Raw genomic sequence first — 21,476 nt, forward strand, 5'->3', positions numbered from 1 at the left:
AAAGCAGGGTTGAGGCTCTCCCAAGAAAAGAAATTCTGCCTGTGGGCAGCAGCTTCAGCCAGTGGACAGCCATGCCTGTGAGATCCTGTCTGCCTTTCCTGAAGGCCTGCCCTGGGAGTTCCCAATTTGCCTCTCAGGCCTCATAATCACAGAAGCCAATTCCTTGCAATAAATCCCTCATTATATATCTCCTACTGGTCCTGCTTCTCTGGGTGAACACTGACTCATAAAAAAAGCAACTGTGTTACTCCAAGATAATAAATTTGTGATCAAATTAAAGTTTTTTCAGATGGAACATATCTAATGCTTAGATGGTGGTTTCTAATACCATTCTCCAATAAAAGGAACCAAGGTTCCTTGTCTCCTTGGAGAAATGGCTGATTCTGGGCTGGGGAAATATTGGATTATACCATAAGTATAAAATAAACATCCAGGGACTTCCCTAGTGTTCCAGTGGGAGACATGGAAGAACCTTAAATTCATTATTACTAGGTGAACAAAGCCAATTCAAAAAGGCTACGTACTGGGACTTCCCTGGTGGCGCAGTGGTTAAGACTTCACGCTCCCAATGCAGGGGGCCAGGGTTCGATCCCTGGTCAGGGAACTAGATCCCACAGGCCGCAACTAAGAGTTCTCGTTCCGCAACTAAAAGATCCCGCTTGCCGCAAACTAAAGACCCGACGTAGCCAAATAAATAAATAAGTAAAAATCCATACGTCCATTTTGATATAAACAAATGACAGAATAAGTAAATAGGGAAGAAGAGACAAATCTCCCATGCAAAAAAATTCTGGGTAATTTATGGAGCTACATGTCCCTTGAAGAGTTAAAGCGGGGGAGCATGACTCCCCACTTCTTAAGCTGCACATTGTGACTTACTTCCAAAGAGTACAGTCGGGAAGGGGGAAAATAGAGTAACTGTACAGTGGAGAAACCTGACCAACACTACTTCAGCCAGTTGATCAAGGTCAACATCAATGATGATAAATCATGGTGAGAGTACATACCCTTGAAATGATCTGATAAGAACAGCCCATTACCTCTGTGATCTTCCTTCCCCAAAACTTATAATCTCAGTCTAATAATGAGAAAAACATCAAACACAATCCAATAGAGGGGCATCCTAAAAAATATTTGACCAGTACTCAAAACTGTCAAGCTCATGTTGTTGAACCCAAGTTCATGGGCCTGACACACAGTGAGGCCAAACAAATAGAAACATCAGAGTTTGGAGCAGAGAAAGGTTTATTGCTAAGGCCAAGCAAAGAGTTCTGATCCAGACTCAAACGTTTTGGTTTGTTTGGCCTCACTGTGCATTGGGCCCACGAACTTGGGTTCGACAGCAGTCATCAAAAACAAGGAGAGTCTGAGACACTATCACAGCCAAGAGGAGCCTAAGGAGACATAACTACCATATGCAATGTGGTATCCTGGATGGGATCTTGGAGCAGAAAAAGGCTATTAGGTAAAAACTAAAAAAATCTGAATAAACTATGAACTTTATATTATCTTCTCGACTTTTCTCTAAATCTAAAACTGTTCTAAAAAATAAAGTCTATTAAAAAACTAGAGGGACTTCCCTGGTGGTCCAGTGGCTAGGGCTCCGTGCTCCCAATGCAGGGGGCCCGAGTTCGATCCCTGGTCAGGGAACTAGATCCCACATGCTGCAACTAAAAGATTCCACATGCTGCAACTGAGACCCGGTGCATCCAAATAAGTAAATAAATAAATATATTAAAAAAAAACTAGATCAGGAAAAAAATCAGATGAACAAATACTTCTGAATATGTACTCTACAATTTTTTTTTTAAGATAACTGAGTTAAATTTATTTTATTTTATTTTTTGGCCACCCTGCGCTGCTTGTGGGATCTTAGTCCCCCGACCAGGGATTGAACACGGGCCCACGGCCGTGGAAGTCCCGAGTCCTAACCACTGGATCACCAGGGAATTCCCTGTACTCTACAAGTTTTGGTACTAGGCTACAAAATGAGGAGTCATTCCGCTGTTTTCATTTTTACTTTAATTTAAAAGCAAGTCTTGATGATTTAAGTGGCTGGCAGTCTGTTGACCCTCTGTTGATAGTGACTGTCCTATCTCCTAGTCAGTGCCAAATGAGTGGCTTTTCTACCCCAAAGAGACATTAGCAGGTAGCCCCCCCCAGTAGATAACCTCACTTTCTATTTCATCAAAAAGACAGAAATCACCTAAAAAAATTTGTTCAGCTTCCTGCAACCAAACCTATGAACTGACCTGCATGTGCACCCATTTTTCCCTTCCTGTGCTCCTGTTATAACAGTTACCACTGATGCAGTGTTAACTGCGTGCCAGGCACTATGGTAATGCAGACAAAAAAAGGTTGCATGCCATTTCAGTAAACAAGAATGTCGCCCACCATCAAACCATCAGCTACTGCAGACCTCCCGATGGCGCGCCCTGAGGGGAATTCGGACGAAGAGAAACAGGATACTGGCCCTAGATAGTTAAGATGCATATCTAAGGAATGATTTCCATGAGCCCAGACTCTTGCATCTTCCCATACATAGAAAAGCGCTGAAATCATTAACTTGAGAGGTCTGTTTTTTTGTGATTAGCAGTAATCTTCTGATGTTTGACTATATTTTTTTCCCAGCAAAAACTCCTATATATCGTGGCTCCTCCCTCGCCTCTCTGGAACATTTCCTCAGAGCTATCTGAGAGACTGTCTCCTGGGCTGTAGTCTTCACTAAGGTCCCTGAATAAAACATAACTCGCAACTTTTAGGTTGTGGGAGTTTTTGTGGTTTTTTTCAGTCGATAGTAAGCATAGTGCATGCATTATCTCCTTTAATCATCACATCGAAATTCCGAGGTTCTCATAATTTCCTCATTTTATAGTCAAGGAAAACTGAGACTCAGGGAAAGTAAGTGACTTGCCCAAGGTCTCACAGCTAGAAGGTGTTAGAACCAAGTGTTCCAACCCGGACTCCAGAGTCTGACCTCTTAACTCCTAGGCTCTCCTCCTCTGTGAGACAAATCCCTACTCCTGTGCTCTGACTCATCACTTCCCAGCCCTTGGGAGCTTTGATCCACTGACTATTTGTATTGTCCCTTCTGTGTTCCTACTTCTTCCCTTCTGTGCCCTTCACATCATTATGCAAACAAACTGTCACTCCCCGGGTCAAGACAAGACCCCTCCTCTAATCCCACAGGTTTCTCCAGTTCTCTCTTGACTCGAATATTCACTACTCAACTGTCTATTGAGCATCTTCACCTGGAAGGCTTACAGCCGTCCCATGCTAAATATACCCCAAACTGAACCCTTGACCACTCCGCTTTCCCACCAGAAAACTATTCTCATGGTCTTTCTCTCTCAGCTAATGACACCACCAACCACCTTGCTGCTCAAGCCAGAAACTTGGGCGTCATCCTTGCCACTTCCCTCTTCCTCTTCTCCTACAGTCAGTCAGTCACAAGTCTTGTTGATTCTACGAAATCTCTCCTCTGTCCATTTAACTCCATCTCCACTGCCTCTGCCCTAGTGCTGGCCACCATCCTTTCTCATGCGGGCTACAAACCACAGCCTCTTACTAGTCTCTACTTCTAGCCTATGCTGCCCCATCCCCAGCCAGTCTGATGTTAGCACTCCACACGCTAACCCCGGTGATTTCTTAAACCCGAGCCCGATAGGCATCTGTCCATTTTCAAGCCCTTCAGTGTTTTTCTGGGCCTCAAGCTGCAATCCAAGCTCTGTCTCAAGGCTTTGAGGCTCCCGGTGATCTGGCCTCTGCTTACTCTCCAGCTCCCTCCTTCATTACTACTTCCTCTGGGCACCCCTCTCCCGCCACCCCCGAGTATGTCCCCTTCCCACACTTCTGCCACACAGAGTGACTTTCAGTTCCCTAAAGTCTCCCAGCTTTCTATCTATTTTTTTTTGGGGGGGGGCGCCCACATGGCATGTGGGATCTAGTTCCCCGCCCAGGGATCGAACCCACGCCCCGTGCAGTGGAAGCGTAGAGTCTTAACCACTGGACCACCAGGGAAGTCCCTCCCAGCTTTTTCCTGACTGGGCCTTTTCACAGTCTGTATCCTCTGTGTAGGACATGAGCACACCACACTCCACCCGCCAGATCTAACTCCTCTTTGGCCTTCGGGGCTCAGCTTGCTCTTCCTCAGCCCCTCACTCCCATGTTCAGGGCAGGTTCCCAAGGACCTAGTGCCTTCCTCACCACAGCACTTAGCATCAGGGGCTGCGGCTGTCTGCACATTCGTCTGTCCCCTGCAGACTGTGAGCCGGTGAAGATGGGGGCCTGTGGATGTGGCTCACCCCTGCAGCCCAGCACCCAGCACCCAGCGCCATGCATCCACCTCGTAGTCTGTATTGGGTGTTTGCGGAATGAACAAGTGGGAGTCAGAGGCAGCTGACCTTGAATTAGATCCACAGGCTTTCTGATTAAACTAACAGTTGTTTTTTTGTAGGTCATTTGCATTCTGTTCCAATGCCTTTCTCCCTTTGGTGGCCCCTGTGGAAACACTTTTTCTAATGAATCAGATACACATTTAGAGACTTACAAATGTGGCATTAGAGGTTCATGATTTTAGAACCAATTTCCTCATTTTGAGCGGCAGGAAACTGAAGTCCCCAAAGCTGACATGGTTTGTTAGTAGCAGACTCATTGTAGCTGTAAAACTGGGACTATATCTTGTCTTACTTCAGTTACTCTGGTACCTAACCGTTGGTAATGCCTGTCTTCTTTTTTTTTTTTTTAATTTATTTATTTATTTACTTATGGCTGTGTTGGGTCTTCGTTTCTGTGCGAGGGCTTTCTCTAGTTGTGGCAAGTGGGGGCCACTCTTCATCGCGGTGCACGGGCCTCTCACTATAGTGGCCTCTCTTGTTGCAGAGCACAGGCTCCAGACGCGCAGGCTCAGTAATTATGGCTCACGGGCCCAGTTGCTCCGCGGCATGTGGGATCTTCCCAGACCAGGGCTCGAACCCGTGTCCCCTGCATTGGCAGGCAGATTCTCAACCACTGCGCCACCAGGGAAGCCCAATGCCTGTCTTCTTTCATTTAAACGGTAAGGTAGGTTGCACTGTGACTGTGGCTTTCACGATTAACCATGTGTTAATATTAAATGGGGCTGGGACCTCCCTGGTGGCGCAGTGCCACAACTACTGAGCCTGCGCTCTAGAGCCCGCGTGCCACAACTACTGAAGCTCGCGCGCCTAGAGCCCGTGCTCCACAACAAGAGAAGTCACCGCAATGAGAAGCCCGTGCACCACAACGAAGAGCAGCCCCACTCGCTGCAACTAGAGAAGCCTGCGCGCAGCAACGAAGACCCAATGCAGCCAAAACTAAACTAATTAATTAATTAATTAAAAAAAAGAGAGAACGCAGTTCCACTTAGGGTCAGGCTGAGGCACAAGTCCTGTCCCACTGCTCCTGGGTCTCCAGCAACAGCTTTGGACATGCAGCTGCAGCTGGCCTCATCAGTGACCATAGTTCAAGTGCGGGTGTCGGTCCATCAGCGTGGTGAATGAGGTGCTCCTACAGAGGGTGAGTAGTGAGAACAGTGCCATTCCCTACTCGTTATGCCTGAGCTTTCATGATGTGCCCGATTCTCCAGATTCTTTCCCTAGCGCCTTAAACCCCAGCTACCTACCTACCAACCATGTATGCGCACACACACACCATTTGCCTCCTCGTGAACCTGGGTGAGGCCTTCCCCCAACTACCCAGGCAAGTCATTCCTCCCTCACCCTTTGTAAACACACGTTAAGGCACACATTTTGCACTGCTCTTGCTCCCTTGTATGTCCCTCTCCTCATTCATTCATTCATCCGTTCAAAAAATTTATTGAGCACTTCCTTTGCTCACTCACTCAACAAATATATTTATTGGGCACCTCTGTTATGCCAGCTGCTGGTATGTAAGAGCAATCAGCAGTGAGCAAGACAGACCCTATCCTTGTAGAGCTCGGTCTAATGAGTGAGACAGACGTCAATTAACTAACCACACATAGACCTTTACAGTTACAATTGGGAAGGAAACTCCACAGGGTGATTTAGAGGTACTAAGCGGCAGGACCTAACTGGATTGAGGGGAGAGGAGCAGTCAGGGAAGGTCTCCCTGTGGAGGTGCAAAGTAGCTTGAGACCTGAAGGATGAATGGGAGTTCACCAGGTGAGGAGAGAGAACATTCCAGGTCAAGGGAATAACAGTGGGAAGGCTGAGGCCGGGTGGAGCTTGATGCTTTGAGAGACAAAGAGGTCAGTGTGGCTGGATCCAGTTTTGTGAGTGAAGAGAGGGTAGGAGCCACCCGTGCTCCTTTTGGGCCATGTTAAGGAGTGAGATTTATCCCGAGTAGTGTGAAGGGTTGGAAGGGGGAGTGGTGTGCCAGCAGATCTGTGTCTCGAAAAGCTCACTCTGGCTGGCCACAGGGCTATTAAACTACGGTTTCTCAACCTTGGCACTATTGACATTTTGGGCCCGATGATTCTTTGTTGTGGAGGATTGTCCTATGCGTGGTAAGGATGTTTAGCAGCATCCCTGGCTAAACATCCTCTAAGCTGCCAGTGGTACCTCCCCGTCCCCTAGTTGTTGCAACCAAAGATGTCTCCAGACATTGCCAAATGTCCCCTGGGGGGCAAAGTTGCTCCCAATGAAGAATGATCGATTAGTTTTCTCCGAGGGTTTGCCACCCTCCCTCCCTCGGTTCCCAGACGGGCATATCTGATGTGCACAGGTACAGATGCACGGTAGCTCTCTTGGCTGCAATACCTGTGAGGGTCATAGTTGCCTCTGGCTCCCCAAATACCCAACGTTTTGCATAAGCAGGGGCTTCATGTTTGCTTCTCTGGGCTAAAACACCCTCAGGGAAGGATAAATGGTTAATATTTCACCCTGTTCTTTCCAAGAAAATCTACTTCCTGTTTAATCTGGTTCTCATTGCCATTCCTGCTGACAGCAGCTACCTGCCATGTTAAGTGCTCAAACTGTTAGTTGCTATCAGCAGGAATGAGAATTGTGGAACTCTTTTTTTACCCTGGCCAATGAAAGCGCCAATTCCTAACCACTGGACTGCCAGGGAATTCCCCTTTCTTCTTTTTCTTAAATTTTTTTTTTTGTTTGAGAATTGTTTAACTTTTTTTCATCTGTAAAATGGGAGAATTATCTGGTAGGACTGATCCTTGATCGACATTATCATTCAATCCTTACAAACCCGAAGTAGGTATGATTCTGGATAAGTCTGATGTTTCCACAGCTGGTTCAGTAACAGAGGTGGGATTCAGCTGGAGGTGAGTGTAAGGCCCAGGATTTTAGTTCTCAAGTCACCCTACCTCCTTTCTTTCCAAGACCTCGAGGGGTTACTCTACTCCGAATTCAAATCCTGGAACTAGAAGGGAACTGGCATCTCTCCAAAGGCTGACATTGAGCACCAACTCCATGCCAGCTCTGCCTGATTTCCCCCCTGACGACCTGCCCCTTCCCACTATCTTTGGTCCCTGTGTCTTATTTTTGCTTTATCCAGCATACAGCCCATGTCTGCTGGGGAGGGGTCCACACCAGAACTTTAATCCTGCTCACTCCCCATTCCTCTTCCCCTTTTCCTAGTTAGGCACTGAATCAACTGCTTCAGTGCATTATTAACTTCATCCTCACAGCCCTCTGAGGGAGGTCCCATATTGCAGATGACACTGAGGCTTACAGCTGGTGCATGAAGAGCCGGATTTGAATGCAGACTATGCAGTCTTGTCACTCCAGACTGCCAACTCTTGGCCACCACTCTGCTGCTGCCTGCTTCTCAGTAGGCCATTGAGGGATGGACAGCATCACCAAGGGGTTGACTGTCTTTTAAAAGCTGATCTTATGCTGCACCTCTTATAGGTAAATATAAGTCCTAAATATCTCAAAGCTCCCATTCCTCCCTTCAGGAAGCAGCAATCTAGTCCACCGAGGAAACAAATACCGGCACTTACTGTACGAGGCAGTGAGGAGCCACTGGATCCAGGACCTGTGTCCAACCCCAGGCTCAAAAGAAACCCCTTTTACATGGCCAACCAACCCTGGTGTCCATCATTTTCCCTTTCAATTTTAATCCTCCTTATTCAAGGTCTATAGAGAAAGCTCCCTCTGCCGTGTGACCTTGGCCTTGTCCTAACCTCCCTGGGCTCAGCGAGGAGCCAACCTACTCTGAATGGTGAGGGTGAGGTATTCCTAATACTCCAAAATGGTTAGAAATTTCCATCACATGACTGTCAATTTTATCAAGTCCCTCTGCCTTGGACTTGAATAACATTTTTAGCACATTAACATTTACCAACTGCTGTTCACACAGTGGCAGCTGTCTTTGAATATGAGGGAAACAGATGCAATAAGAGAAAATATTTGAAATCTAGGAGCTTGTAAAGGAAGTGGAAATGTTTTTCCAAGATCTGTTGGCAGCTCCCACGTTCTTGGGCTGGTGGGTATTCTGCAGCCCACCCTTCAAACTTCTGGTGAGCACAGTGGTCCTTCTTAAGGACTGTGGTCATGAGCCTCCTAGTGTGGTTACAGGTCAGGGGCCCCTCGGCTGTGCAAGGGGTGCAACCACCATTTGCTGCACTCTGACAGCTCCTTTCACTTGCTTTCTCGGCTCTGTCCAGCGCAGGCTCCCCACAAGCTGGGTAGGGAGTTAGCACCAAACCTGATGCCCCTTCCTCTGCGGCAGTTCCAGCCTAATTCCACAGGTAACGGGCACTCTGGCTTCCTCCCATCTTTCCCAGACGTTAGATATGGCCTGTGTATTGGCCTATTACTAGCCTAACATACATCTGTCTATCCATCGGTTAAACTCAAGTACCTAATAGTGCCTGGCCTGTAAATTTGAATGTATTAAATGTCAAAAATACTCTTGATTTCTTTCAACCACTTAAAAATGCAGGGACTTCCCTGGTGGCGTGGTGGTTAAGAATCGGCCTGCCAATGCAGGTGACACAGGTTCAAGCCCTGGTCCGGGAGGATCCCACATGCCTCGGAGCAACTAAGCCCGTGCGACACAACTACCGAGACTGCACCCTAGAGCCTGCAAGCCACAAACACTGAGCCCACGCACAGCAACAGAGACCCAACGCAGCCAAAAATAAATAAATACATAAATTTATTTAAAAAAAAAGCAGAACTTTAGTTCACAGGCCATACGAAAACAGTCAGCAGACCAGTTTGCCAATCCCTGGTTCACGTGATTCCTACTCTTTGAGGACTGGCACCATAGAATAGTATATGAATGATTTTTATGGGACTTCCCTGGCAGTCCAGTGGTTAAGGCTGCACGAGTTCGATCCTTGGTCAGGGAACTAAGACCCTGCCTGCGTCGTGGTACGCCGCCCCCCCCAAAAGCCTTTTAAGAAGGTGCTACCCTCAGGTATGAGGATGACACATACGCGCACTTCCCGTAACAGTAGGTATAAGAGCTGCTAGTTACAGGGAGCTATTAAACAACAAAATCTAACAAACCACTTCCTTACTTTTACTAGCCATACTTCTAAGTACCTGGTAACTAGAGAACATTTCTATCATTGAACAGTCCTGTGTTACATCTGATAGGAGGGGTATTTATTCAGTACATCATCACAAACCAGAATACAGTAACAGTTCCAACAAAAGGTTCACATGTTTATTACTGAGCTACACAGTGAGCAGTGGTGAGGAAAGATCAAGAAAAGAGGAGAGAGCATCAAACACAGGCAGCTAGCTGTTCCAGACACTAGTGATGTTCTGATTATGTGTGCCACTTCATATGTGAGGCTCCTTATAGACCCAGCTTGGTTCTTCTCCAATGTCTTCTCTTAGAGTTGTACCTACACAGAAGAAAATCACAAATTACAAAGGCAGTCTGACCCCAATATAGCTGCTCTTATTGACCACAAACTTTGCCTTAAAGTACCATAAAAATCTTTGAAAGAAAAAGGGTTCCACTTTCCCTACCTTTAACAAGTTTGGAGCTCTTTTTGGAGAGTAAAAAACGATTTGCTAGATGTGTTAAAGAACTAGTCAAAGCAATTTTTTACCTCTCAAAATGATTCCAGGCTAAGGAAAACACACACTGGTTCCTTATAGGGACTAAGTAGTGGAGAAGTTCTCTCCTCTCCCCAAGTGTACACTCATTCACTTTTTTTAATTAATTACTTATTTATTTTTAAATTTTTTATTTATTATTTATTTATTATTTTTTTAATTTTTGGCTGTGTTGGGTCTTCGTTTCTGTGCGAGGGCTTTCTCTAGTTGCGGCAAGTGGGGGCCACTCTTCATCGCAGTGCGCGGGCCTCTCACTATCGTGGCCTCTCTTGTTGCGGAGCAGAGGCTCCAGACGCGCAGGCTCAGTAGCTGTGGCTCACGGGCCCAGTTGCTCCGTGGCATGTGGGATCTTCCCAGACCAGGGCTCGAACCCGTGTCCCCTGCATTGGCAGGCAGATTCTCAACCACTGCGCCACCAGGGAAGCCCCTATAATTTATTTTTAATGCAGCCTATTTCTTTCTTTTTTTAAGAGTAATCTTTCTTTCTTATTTATTTTTTATTTTTTTAAAATTAATTAATTAATTAATTTTATTTTTGGCTGTGTTGGGTCTTCGTTTCTGTGCTAGGGCTTTCTCTAGTTGTGGCAAGCGGGGGCCACTCTTCATCGCGGTGCGCGGGCCTCTCACTATCGTGGCCTCCCTTGTTGCGGAGCACAGGCTCCAGACGCGCAGGCTCAGTAGTTGTGGCTCACGGGCCCAGTTGCTCCGTGGCATGTGGGATCTTCCCAGACCAGGGCTCGAACCCGTGTCCCCTGCATTGGCAGGCAGATTCTCAACCACTGCGCCACCAGGGAAGCCCCTATAATTTATTTTTAATGCAGCCTATTTCTTTCTTTTTTTAAGAGTAATCTTTCTTTCTTTATTTATTTTTTATTTTTTTAAAATTAATTAATTAATTAATTTTATTTTTGGCTGTGTTGGGTCTTCGTTTCTGTGCTAGGGCTTTCTCTAGTTGTGGCAAGCGGGGGCCACTCTTCATCGCGGTGCGCGGGCCTCTCACTATCGTGGCCTCCCTTGTTGCGGAGCACAGGCTCCAGACGCGCAGGCTCAGTAGTTGTGGCTCACGGGCCCAGTTGCTCCGTGGCATGTGGGATCTTCCCAGACCAGGGCTCGAACCCGTGTCCCCTGCATTGGCAGGCAGATTCTCAACCACTGCGCCACCAGGGAAGCCCCTATAATTTATTTTTAATGCAGCCTATTTCTTTCTTTTTTTAAGAGTAATCTTTCTTTCTTTATTTATTTTTATATTTTTATTTTTGGCTCTGTTGGGTCTTCATTTCTGTGTGAGGGCTTTCTCTAGTTGCGGCAAGCGGGGGCCACTCTTCATCGCGGTGTGCGGGCCTCTCACTATCGCGGCCTCTCTTGTTGCAGAGCACAGGCTCCAGACGCGCAGGCTCAGTAGTTGTGGCTCACGGGCCTAGTTGCTCCGCGGCATGTGGGGTCTTCCCAGACCAGGGCTCAAACCCGTGTCCCCTGCGTTGGCAGGCAGATTCTCAACCACTGTGCCACCAGGGAAGCCCTTGCATAATTTTAATAACACATTAACACCTTCAGTCACTTCAATACCAGAGCCAAGTGATTTGCAGAGCTAAGGCTATCTCAGAAATGTTCATGTCGATCTGCCATGATTTTACCCCCATAAAAGGTAAAATCAAAAATGATCAACACAGATTTTCTTTCAGCAGGATTATGTCAGTACTTCCACGAAACGGAGCACTGTAATTGCAACCTGCTTTCAATACATTTTAAAAGTTAGACAACACACACACACACACACAAAGCCAGACCACAGAGCAAGAGACCAGCATCTGATAATTGCAGGTACCCTCTATTGAGCTAGGCACTGAGCTTTATATACATTTCTTTCATTCCTCACAACTATAAAGGCAGGTCCTACCATCATTGGATGAGGACACTATAAACCAAAGGTTGCAATCAATTGGCCTATAAAGCTACAGTGGGTGGCGATTTTCACGTCTAACTGGCTAAATGAATTAAGGAAATGGGCCTTCAATTTTAGCCCTGACAATTCACATCTTAATCTCGGTCTTCACATCAGCCAACTAATCCCACTTCTACTTGCCATACAACCAAATCAGACTTCTATACTAGCTTCACGATCTTGCACTCCTGAGCTTCAGTCTTAATCTTGGCAGGGACCCACTTGCTAGGCTCACCCTACAGTGTCAGCTTAAAAATGCTTTGAAAATATTTTGGCTGAAAGGCATGCAGGAGACCTGAGTTTTAGATATAGACTTTGCCTGGAGTTAGCCTGGACGACCTTGGAGGTCCTTTGTAGCAATTCTAGTAATGTCTTTCTCCTAAAACCATCACTTCAATTACTTCTGCAGTGGAAAGCAATCTTCCAATCTTTAGAAAAGATAAACACTATGATCTTCCCCACTGGGATGTGTAATGAGACAGCCTTCCATCTTATGTTCTGGCTCAGACTGAAGACAACAAAGAAATTAACAAATATTGGAGGAGTGTCTGCCCCTAAGCCCAGCTGTGGGCTGACTGCGTCCAGAAACCCAGAAGAAGCACATTAAAAAAAAAACAAAAGAATTTCAGAATGGTGGCTCAGGACGAATTAAACTGCATAGAACTTTCAATTGTGCATTTATGCCCCCAAAGTAATCCTAAGTTCAACAAAACACAAGGGTGGGGAGTGTTTGCCTTTACCTGATTTTATTACCAGTTTTCATTCGAATCCACTGGGGAATGGGACGATTCTGCTTTTGTTTCTTGGCCAGGAATCGTTTGATCCTGAAAGTCTTGTGAGAAGACTGGGAAGGAAATGCAATCAATTTAACAGCAATATCAGAGCTTGCTCCAATGATTCAGTCAGGAACTCCCTAAATCCAACAAATAGTCGAACGCTTAACATATACCAAGAACAACCCTCTCGATGCTAAACCCATCACTGCCCTTTGCTTTGTTCCTCACTTCTCCGGAGGCAGATACCATAATTTCCACTGTTCAAAGAAAAATCAGTAGTCAGGAAGGTAGGTAACCTGCCCCAAAGCAGAGTATTAATGTGCAGATTTGGCTGGGATTCAAACCCAGGTTCTCTCTGCTCCAAGGCTAGGGCGTGTTCCAGTCTTCCCTGCTGTCAGCCCAGGACTGAGAGGGCTATAGTCAGAGACGGCGGGGACTAAAGCACGTGGTTTTCAGGAACAATCCCTTGCAAGTCAGTGAGTCTCAGCGCACTATTTTGTACACCAGGGTACTGGGACTTCCCTGGTGGTCGAGTGGTTAGGATCCCACGCTTCCACTGCTGGGGGCCCCGGTTCGATCCCTGGTCGGGAATCCAACAAGCCGCACGGAGCGGCAAAAAAAAAAAAAGATTTACACGAAGTCCCTGACTTGCGGTAAATCTGTTCTAGCCCACTGAGCATTTTGGTATTAATTCTAACTCTATTTAAAACGTCACTTTCCCAAGGATGACTTTCCCAGTTTCCCGTCACATTCAGAGCACATCACCCCTTGATCCAGGCGTTTCTACGAGGTGACGTTCAAGTACCTGAACAAAAGGCTAAAAAGTCCTGTAATCTCATAAAGTGGAAGGATCCTGGCCCCCAAGTAAAAACAGTCTTCGAAAACCAGCAGCCTACATTCCCTTTTCGATGCCAGGAACATCCCGCGTGTCGCAGGCAGCCCGAAGTCAGGCCACGATTTCTGGGGTACCCCCTCGACTTCTCTTCTTGCCCCCGAAACAGAGCTCGCTCCGGGAAAAACGGGAATCCCTGCCCGCCTGAGCAGTGGCCTGGAGCAGAGAGCGCCCCTTCGGACCTCGCGGGCCCGGCGCAGCCCGCCCCTCCCCAGGTGCTCGCTCGCTTCCCGCCAGGCCCTCGGACTGGAGCCGTGGCCCAACTCCATCTCCTCTGGGAAAGGCCTTAAAAAGGGTCCCGCACATCGACGCAGCCCACGGCACCGGCGAACTCGCGGAGACCTCAGGTCTCGGAAAGGCACCCCAGAGCTGATGGTAACGGATGGACTTACCATGACGAGGAGCAAATCCAACCGCACATAGGATGGCGGACAAGAGAAAAAGAGGAGGAATCGAGCGGAAGGACGTGTTTAGAAGGCGCCGCCGGGGGCGGGGCTTGGGGAGGACACGCCGTGCGCCAACCAACGCCCCCTGACGGCCGCTCTCTGCACACGCTCCCGTGAGGCCGTGGGAAACCGCGCTCGTTCGTGCGAAATGGAATTCCCTTTGCTTCAGTTCCGTAAGTGGGTTTTTCAGGAGCCCGTTAGTGTGCCAGGGGCACCCTGTGTCATGGGTGAGACAGACAGTCCGTAATAAATGCCAAGGCAGAAACCCTTCCGAAGGCGGGAGTAGCGGAGTGGGCGAGGCTATCTCCAGCGAGGGCGGGGGAGATGTTATGTTCCGGCGCAAGGGACTTCGGTCCTGCGTTTGGGAGGGAGCGCGCCTAGGGGCGGGGGCTGGGAACGCCCCGCCGGAGTGGGCTGGGGGTTGGCCCCCGGCTCTTTCTCGGCGGTTGTTTCCACTAGGCTGGGCCGTGCGAGATGGGAAGGTACAGTGGTGTTGGCCATGGGGCTTTAGACTAGGCAAGAGGCTGCCAATCAAGGGTTTTTTTTTTCCCTTCCAGTTTTATTGAGATATAATTGACATACAGCACTGTATAACCAATCAAGGTTTTACACAACGCAGAGTACTAAGGATCACGGCCCCAATCAAGGTTTTAAACTGAGAAAGTTCTGGACAGAATATTTCCTTGGCTGCTAGGAAGCTCAGACTGACTTTGTAACCCACCTTTGGCAAAATGTACAGGAATTAATGGCACACGTTTTGGATGTTAATGTTCCCCGTTTTCATCTTTTTCTTCTCCCCATTTAGAAACAAAGATCTCTACAGTCACTTCAAGCATTTTTGCACCAATAGATTAAGGTAAGGGTTTTTAACCTGGGGTCCACAAGGGTCAATGTATAGAATTCACAGGGTACATGAACGTGGATTGGAAAAAAAAAATCACAACTTCGTTTTCATCAAACTCTGAAACGTAGTGCTTTCTTTATTTACAAATGTAGGCAACAAACTACAGTGACATTAGCAGTACCTGTGACTTGATCACCAATAGAAATCAAAGATGGTTTCATATCACACTGCAGTTGATGCAGATGTCTCGAAATATCGTTTATGTACTCATCACTTCTTTGAAATTACAGTAGACCCACAAGAACTCTGTTAATCCTGTATGTTGCTATAGTACACATTTCTTTTAGAAAATATTTTGATAGCTGTATTGCAGTGTGATTGGTTTTCTTTATCATCCTGTGTACTTTGTTTTATGCATTTAAAAACATTCTGAGAAGGACTTCCCTGGTGGCGCAGTGATTAAGAATCTGCCTGCCAATGCAAGGGACACGGGTTCGAGCCCTGGTCCGGAAAGATCCCACATGCCGCGGAGCAACTAAGACCGTGTGCCATAACTACTGAGCCTGCGCTCTAGAGCCCACAAGCCACAACTACTGAAGCCCACGCGCCTAGAGCCCGTGCTCTGTAACAAGACAAGCCACCGCAATGAGAAGCCTGCGCACCGCAACGAAGAGTAGCCCCCGCTCGCCGCAACTAGAGGAAGCCTGCATGCAGCAACGAAGACCCAATGCAGCCAAAAATAAATAAAATTTATTTTAAAAAAAACGATTCTGAGGGACTTCCCTGGCGATCCAGTGGTTAAGAATTGCCTTCCAATGCAGGGAACGCGGGCTCAATCCCTGGTTGGGGAACTAAGATCCCACATGCTCCGGGGCAACTAAGCCTGCGTATCGCAACTACTGAGCATGTGAGCCACAACTAGAGAGCCACATGCCAAAACAAAGGATCCCGCATGTCACAACAAAGATCCCACATGCTGCAACTAAGACCCGACGTAGCCAAAAATAAAATAAATAAATAAATTTTTTAAAATTCTGAAAATAAGTCCAGAAACTTTCTCAGACTGCCAAATGGTTCCATGGCACAAAAATGGTTTCGAATCCCTGGACTGGGGTAGTGACAGATGGTAGAACAAACAAACTAGGTAGGAGGCTTTGGAAATAGTCTAAACAAGAAGTGATGGTGGCACAAAGTAAGGTAGTCACCATGACGTTGAATAAGAAGAAACAAGATCAAGAGGTGATTGTGGTGCTCCCTTCGGCAGCACATATACTAAAATTGGAATGATACAGAGAAGATTAGCATGGCCCCAGCACAAGGATGACACACAAATTCGTGAAGCATTCCATATTTTTTTGAATGTTCTTAATAAATGGTTACATATGTGGAAAAAAAATAAGGTGATTGTGACATAAAGTTAGCAGGTCTTAGTCCCAGGTCTCTGCCTTGGGCAACTGGATGCTGGTGCCTTAGATCTAGAGAGGGAATACAGAAACCATAGGAAGCTTGAGCCCAATTTAGTAATTACCAGGGTTTTGTTTGTTTGCTTTTTGGCCATGCCACGTGGCTTTCAGGATCTTAGTTCCCCGACCAGGGATCAAACCCGTGCCACTTGCAGTGGAAGCACGGAGTCCTAACCACTGGACCGCCAGGGAATTCCTGAATAATTACCGGTTTTTAACAGCAACAGTTTAGTTACTTTAATCCCACCCAGTTTTTAGATTCAGATCCTCATCGAAATTTACATTTAATTCAAGTGAGACCTCGGGCTTCTTACCTTGGATTTTTATTATTTATTTAAGAGCCAGTATTTTCTTTTTGGTGACCAGAAGGAGCAACAAATTAGCCTTTAGTAGATGAATTACCATCGTCATTATCATCATCATCATAGCTACCATTTCCTCAGGTTTAGAGTGTGACTGACACTGTGCTAAGAGCTTATATAAATCATCCTTTTAATTCTTACAGCTTTATAGGACACTTGTTGTTCTTTCCTTCTACATTGCATGGCACCCCTTCTGAGTTTCTTTTGCTGATTCTTCCTTATCTCACTTTTTAACATTGGAGAGCCCTGAGGTTCAGATTTGGACCTCTTCTCTTTTCTATATACACTCCCTTCCTTGGTGACTTCATCCAATATCATGGCTTTAAATGTTTTCTTGGACTTCCCTGGCAGTCCAGTGGTTAAGACTCGGCACTTCCACTGCAGGGGGCACGGGTTTGATCCCTGATCAGGGAACTAAGATCCCGCATGCCACACAGCACGGCCAAAAAAAAAAAAAAGTTTAAACACTCTCTTGGTTGACAACACCCAAATGTATGTCTCCAGCCTGGATGTCTCCTTGAACTCCTACTACCTTCAACGTCCCCACCTGGATGTCTAATAGATGTCTTTAAACTTAATGTGTCCCAAACAGAACTCCTGATATTTTCACCGTCAACTGGCTCACTCAAAAGTCCTTCCCATCTCAGCAATGTCACCTCCATTCTTCCTGTTGCTTAGGCCAAAATTTATTTTCCACCCTTCTCTCTCTTTTTTAAAAAATACTTCCTCATTTAAAAAAAATTTTTTTTTAAATTTTATTTATTTATTTATTTATTTTTGGCTGTGGTGGGTCTTAGTTGCTGCGCACGGACTTTCTCTAGTTGCGGCGAGCGGGGGCTACTCTTCATTGCGGTGCGCGGGCTTCTCATTGCAGTGGCTTCTCTCATTCTGGAGCATGGGCTCTAGGCGCGCGGGCTTCAGTAGTTGTGGCATGTGGGCTCAGTAGTTGTGGCTCACGGGCTCTAGAGCACAGGCTCAGTAGTTGTGGCACATGAGCTTAGTTGCTCCGCGGCATGTGAGATCTTCCCAGACCAGGGCTCGAACCTGTGTCCCCTGCATTGGCAGGCAGATTCTTAACCACTGCGCCACCAGGGAAGCCGTCCACTCTTCTCTTTTCTCTCACATCCCATATCCAATTTGTCAGCAAATCTGGTCAGTTTGACTTTGAAATTTATGCAGTACCTCAGAATGTGACTTTATTTGGAGGTAGGGTCTTTACAGAGGTAATCAAGTTAAAATGAGGCTGGCTAGGGACTTCCCTGGTGGTCCAGTGGCTAAAACTCCGCACTCCCAATGCAGGGGGTCTGGGTTCGATCCCCGGTCAGGGAACTAGATCCCACATGCTGCAACTAAAAGTTCAGTACCTCAAACAGACAAAACAGAAGAACAGGCCCCTCAGGGCAGTTGACAGCTTCACTGTTTGGCCTGGACACTTCTTGTTTGAGGAACCCCTGAAGCACTTCTGACCAGCCAAGAGGGTTCCTCAGAGTAGAGCTTCAAAATGACTGCTGAAGGCAAATGGGAGCCGTTGAAAGCTTTTGAAGGGCAAGCAGCACTTATGTGGTTATTTTAGAAAGATCGCTTGGGCAGCTGTGCCGAGAGCAGATGGAAGCGGAGGTAAGAGTGGAAACAAGGAGCCCACGGGGGCCACTGCTGCAGTCCCAGCACAAAGATGCGATTTTTTTGTTGCAGCTACTTCCCAGTCCCTCCCAGTCTCTCCCTTTCATTCCTTGCAGATTTAGCTCCTGGCTCACTGCCGCTCTCTCCAGCACTGCTCCTGTCATGATTCCTGGTGAGTTCAGTATCCACTTGCGGCCCCTTGGCTTCCTCTCCTCTGGTGACCCCGTCCTCCGCTGCACCGCAGCCACTTGCTCCCTTGCCAGCCCTTCGACCTCGGCATGATCCCGCTCTCTGCTGTCCTTGCAGCTGACTTTCCCTAGGACCCCAGCACTGACGACGATGCTCCCACCCCACCGGGACCACCCATCCATTGAACCTATGCCCTTTCCCTGTTCCTTCCGCTGCCCCTCCGTGTCTCCTCTTCCCTCCTTATTTAGCTTAAATTGTATCAGCCACTCACTCGTCCACACCCTGCCCTTTCTTGTACTTGCCTGGAGAGACCGTAACCCTAGTAAATCCAGTCCTCCACCTGCTCGACAGCCTGTGCCTCTGACAGCTGAATGAGCCTGGAGGAGACCGACTGACCTCACTCCGGGTTCACGACCACTGACTTCAAGTGGGCCCTGAAGGCTGCCCCACAGTTGTACATTTCTCCGGTGCAGCCACCCTCCCATTCTCCTGGAGCGGTGCTCCTCAAGCTTTAATGTGCACATGAATCACCTGGGGATCTTGGTCGACTACAGATTCTGACAACTTCCCAGGTGACCTGCATGCTGCTGGCCTGTGATTAGCAAGGGCCTAGGCCAGGGGCTGGCAAACATTTTCTGATAGCAAATATTTTAGGCTTTGCAGGCGACATATGATGTTTATTACAACTATTCAACTCTGCTGCTGTAGCTAGATAGTACATAAACTAGTGGGTGTGACCAGGTTCCGATAAAATTTTAGTTACGGAGACTAAAATTTGAATTTCGTAGAATTCTTTTGTATCACAAAATATTATTCTTTTGATTTTTTCCATCATTTACAAATATAAAAGCCATTCTTAGTAGGCTGTACACAAATAGGCAGTGGCCAGGCTTGGTCCACTTTTGGCCTAAATGACAGTTTTAACCCTTCTTCCTCCGTTCTCACTCTCAGTGATGCCCTTGCTTCCTAGCCACCGAGGAAACTTCAGCAATGGCAGGAGAACTTCCATAACTCACCTACCGCATCCCAGCTACCAGCACTGTACTCGAATCCTGTGCCTTCGTCCTGTTCCTTCAATGGATCCTAACCCCTGTCACCTATTCAGAAACCTGCCTCTGGCAGTTCCTCCCTTTTTGTCCCTGCTTTTCCCTGGATTGTTCCCATCAACACACAAATAAATACGCAGTCGTTTCTCCCATCTTAAAAACCTGATCTTTACCCCGACTCCCTTTCCAACTACTGCTGTTTTCCTTCCTTTACAACAAAACTGAAAGATTTGTCTATATTTACTATTTCCAATTACTCTCCTCATTCTTTTTTGTTTTTGTTTTTGAGCTATGATTCACATACCATAAACGTCACCATTTTAAAGTGTACCATTCAGTGGGTTTTAGTATGTTCACAAGGTTGTACAACCACCACCGATATCTAATCCAGAACACTTTCATTACCCCCAAAAGACACCTGTGCCCGTTAGCAGTCACTCTCCATTCCCCTTCTCCCCCCAGCCTTAGGCAACCACTAACCTACTTTGTTTCTATGGGTTTGAATATTCTGGACGTTTCATATAAATGGAATCATACATTATGTGGCCATTTGTGTCTGGCTTCTTTCACAATTTTTCAGGGTTCCTTCATGTGGCATGTGTCAGTAATTCTTTCCTTTTATGGCTGAATAATATTCCACTGTGTGGACATAATCATTTTGTTTATCCATTTATCAGTTGATGGACACTAGGGTTGCTTCTGTGTTTTGGGCTATAATGAATAATGCTATAAACAGTGGTGTGCAATTATGTTTGAGTACCTGTTTTCAATTATTTTGGATATATACCTAGGAGTGGAATTGCTGGGTCATATGGTAACTCTGTTTAACCTTTTGAGTAACTGCTGGGGTATTTTCCACAATGGCTACACCATTTTACATTTCCTCCAACACTGCGTGAGAGTTCACATTTTTCTCGCTAATGCTTATTATTTTCCATTAAAAAAAATTACAGCCATCCTAGTGGGTACCCATCCTTTCGGGAGCCCACTCCAATCAGGTTTTCACCTAGCACTCAAGCTGAAACTGTACTTAAGATCACCAGTGACCTCTGTGTTGCTAAATCCTAAGTTAATTTCTCGGATCAGATCTGACCTATCAACATTTGTCTTAGTTGACCTTTTCTTAGAATACTTTCTTCACTTGGCTTCCAGGACAGCACACTTGGTTTTCTTCCTATCCTTCTGCCTGCTCCTTCAGAATCTCTTTTTTCTGGTTCTTCTTTATCTCATTTCCTCCTCAACTCTTTATTCAAAAGTCATCTTCTTCCCTGGTAGGTCCAGTGGCTAAGACTCCATGCTCCCAATGCAGGGGGCCCGGGTTTGATCCCTGGTCAGGCAACTAGATCCCACATGCATGCCGCAACTAAGAGTTCACATGCTACAACTAAAGATCCCGCATGCCGCAACGAAGATCCTGCACGCAGCAACTAAGATCCGATGCAGCCAAATAAATAAATATTAAAAAAAAAGTCATCGTTTCATTGAAGCCTTTCAACCCCTATCCATGAACATCACACTCCTTTCCCGATTTATTTTTTCTCCTAAGCACCTGTCACTTTCTAACAATACGTATTTTGCTTGATTTATTTACTTTCTCTCTCCACTTTAATGTAAGTACCATGAAGGCAGGAATTTTGTCTGTTTCGTTCACTGATGTAATTCCAGAATCTAGAACATGAATGGTACATGGTGTGTGCTCAAAAAATGGCAAATGAATAAATGACTGCATGAATGATGGCAGCTTGAACTAGGGCAATGAAGGCCTGGAGAGGAGGGAGATGAATGGCACAGGATGATTGAGTGGCCTTCGGGAGTGAGGATGGAGTCAGACATGATCCTCAGTGCTGAGTGAGTAGGTGGTT

At 46.6% G+C, this 21,476-nt stretch overlaps 1 protein-coding gene, 1 long non-coding RNA gene and 2 other non-coding genes across 4 annotated transcripts; 2 read left to right on the forward strand and 2 right to left on the reverse strand.

Annotated features, from left to right (window-relative positions):
* Nucleotides 1–9,605: 9,605 nt before the first annotated feature.
* On the reverse strand, nt 9,606–14,184 carry RPL39 (ribosomal protein L39). Its single transcript, XM_036839447.1, has 3 exons — nt 14,037–14,184; nt 12,717–12,820; nt 9,606–9,817 (listed from the first exon to the last, which is right to left on the reverse strand). Exons 1-3 carry the CDS (start codon nt 14,037–14,039, stop codon nt 9,769–9,771), a joined length of 156 nt encoding a protein of 51 aa, XP_036695342.1. The 5' UTR covers nt 14,040–14,184; the 3' UTR covers nt 9,606–9,768.
* Nucleotides 11,638–11,770, reverse strand: LOC118889325. The gene has a single exon (XR_005018466.1). It is a non-coding gene; the product is annotated as a small nucleolar RNA SNORA69 (small nucleolar RNA).
* LOC118888448 lies at nt 14,163–19,764 on the forward strand. Its single transcript, XR_005018293.1, has 3 exons — nt 14,163–14,263; nt 14,896–14,946; nt 18,496–19,764. It is a non-coding gene; the product is annotated as an uncharacterized LOC118888448 (long non-coding RNA).
* LOC118889358 lies at nt 16,183–16,289 on the forward strand. The gene has a single exon (XR_005018495.1). It is a non-coding gene; the product is annotated as a U6 spliceosomal RNA (small nuclear RNA).
* Nucleotides 19,765–21,476: the final 1,712 nt, after the last annotated feature.

This window comes from Balaenoptera musculus, chromosome X (assembly GCF_009873245.2).
Source record: "Balaenoptera musculus isolate JJ_BM4_2016_0621 chromosome X, mBalMus1.pri.v3, whole genome shotgun sequence".
NCBI classification, from domain to species: Eukaryota; Metazoa; Chordata; class Mammalia; order Artiodactyla; family Balaenopteridae; genus Balaenoptera; species Balaenoptera musculus.

Excerpts from the sequence above, each read along its gene's own strand:
- RPL39 (XM_036839447.1), bottom strand. Across the intron at positions 9,818-12,716 it reads AAAACTGGTAATAAAATCAG|GTACAACTCTAAGAGAAGAC; the intron begins GTAAAGGCAAAC and ends TCTTCTGTGTAG.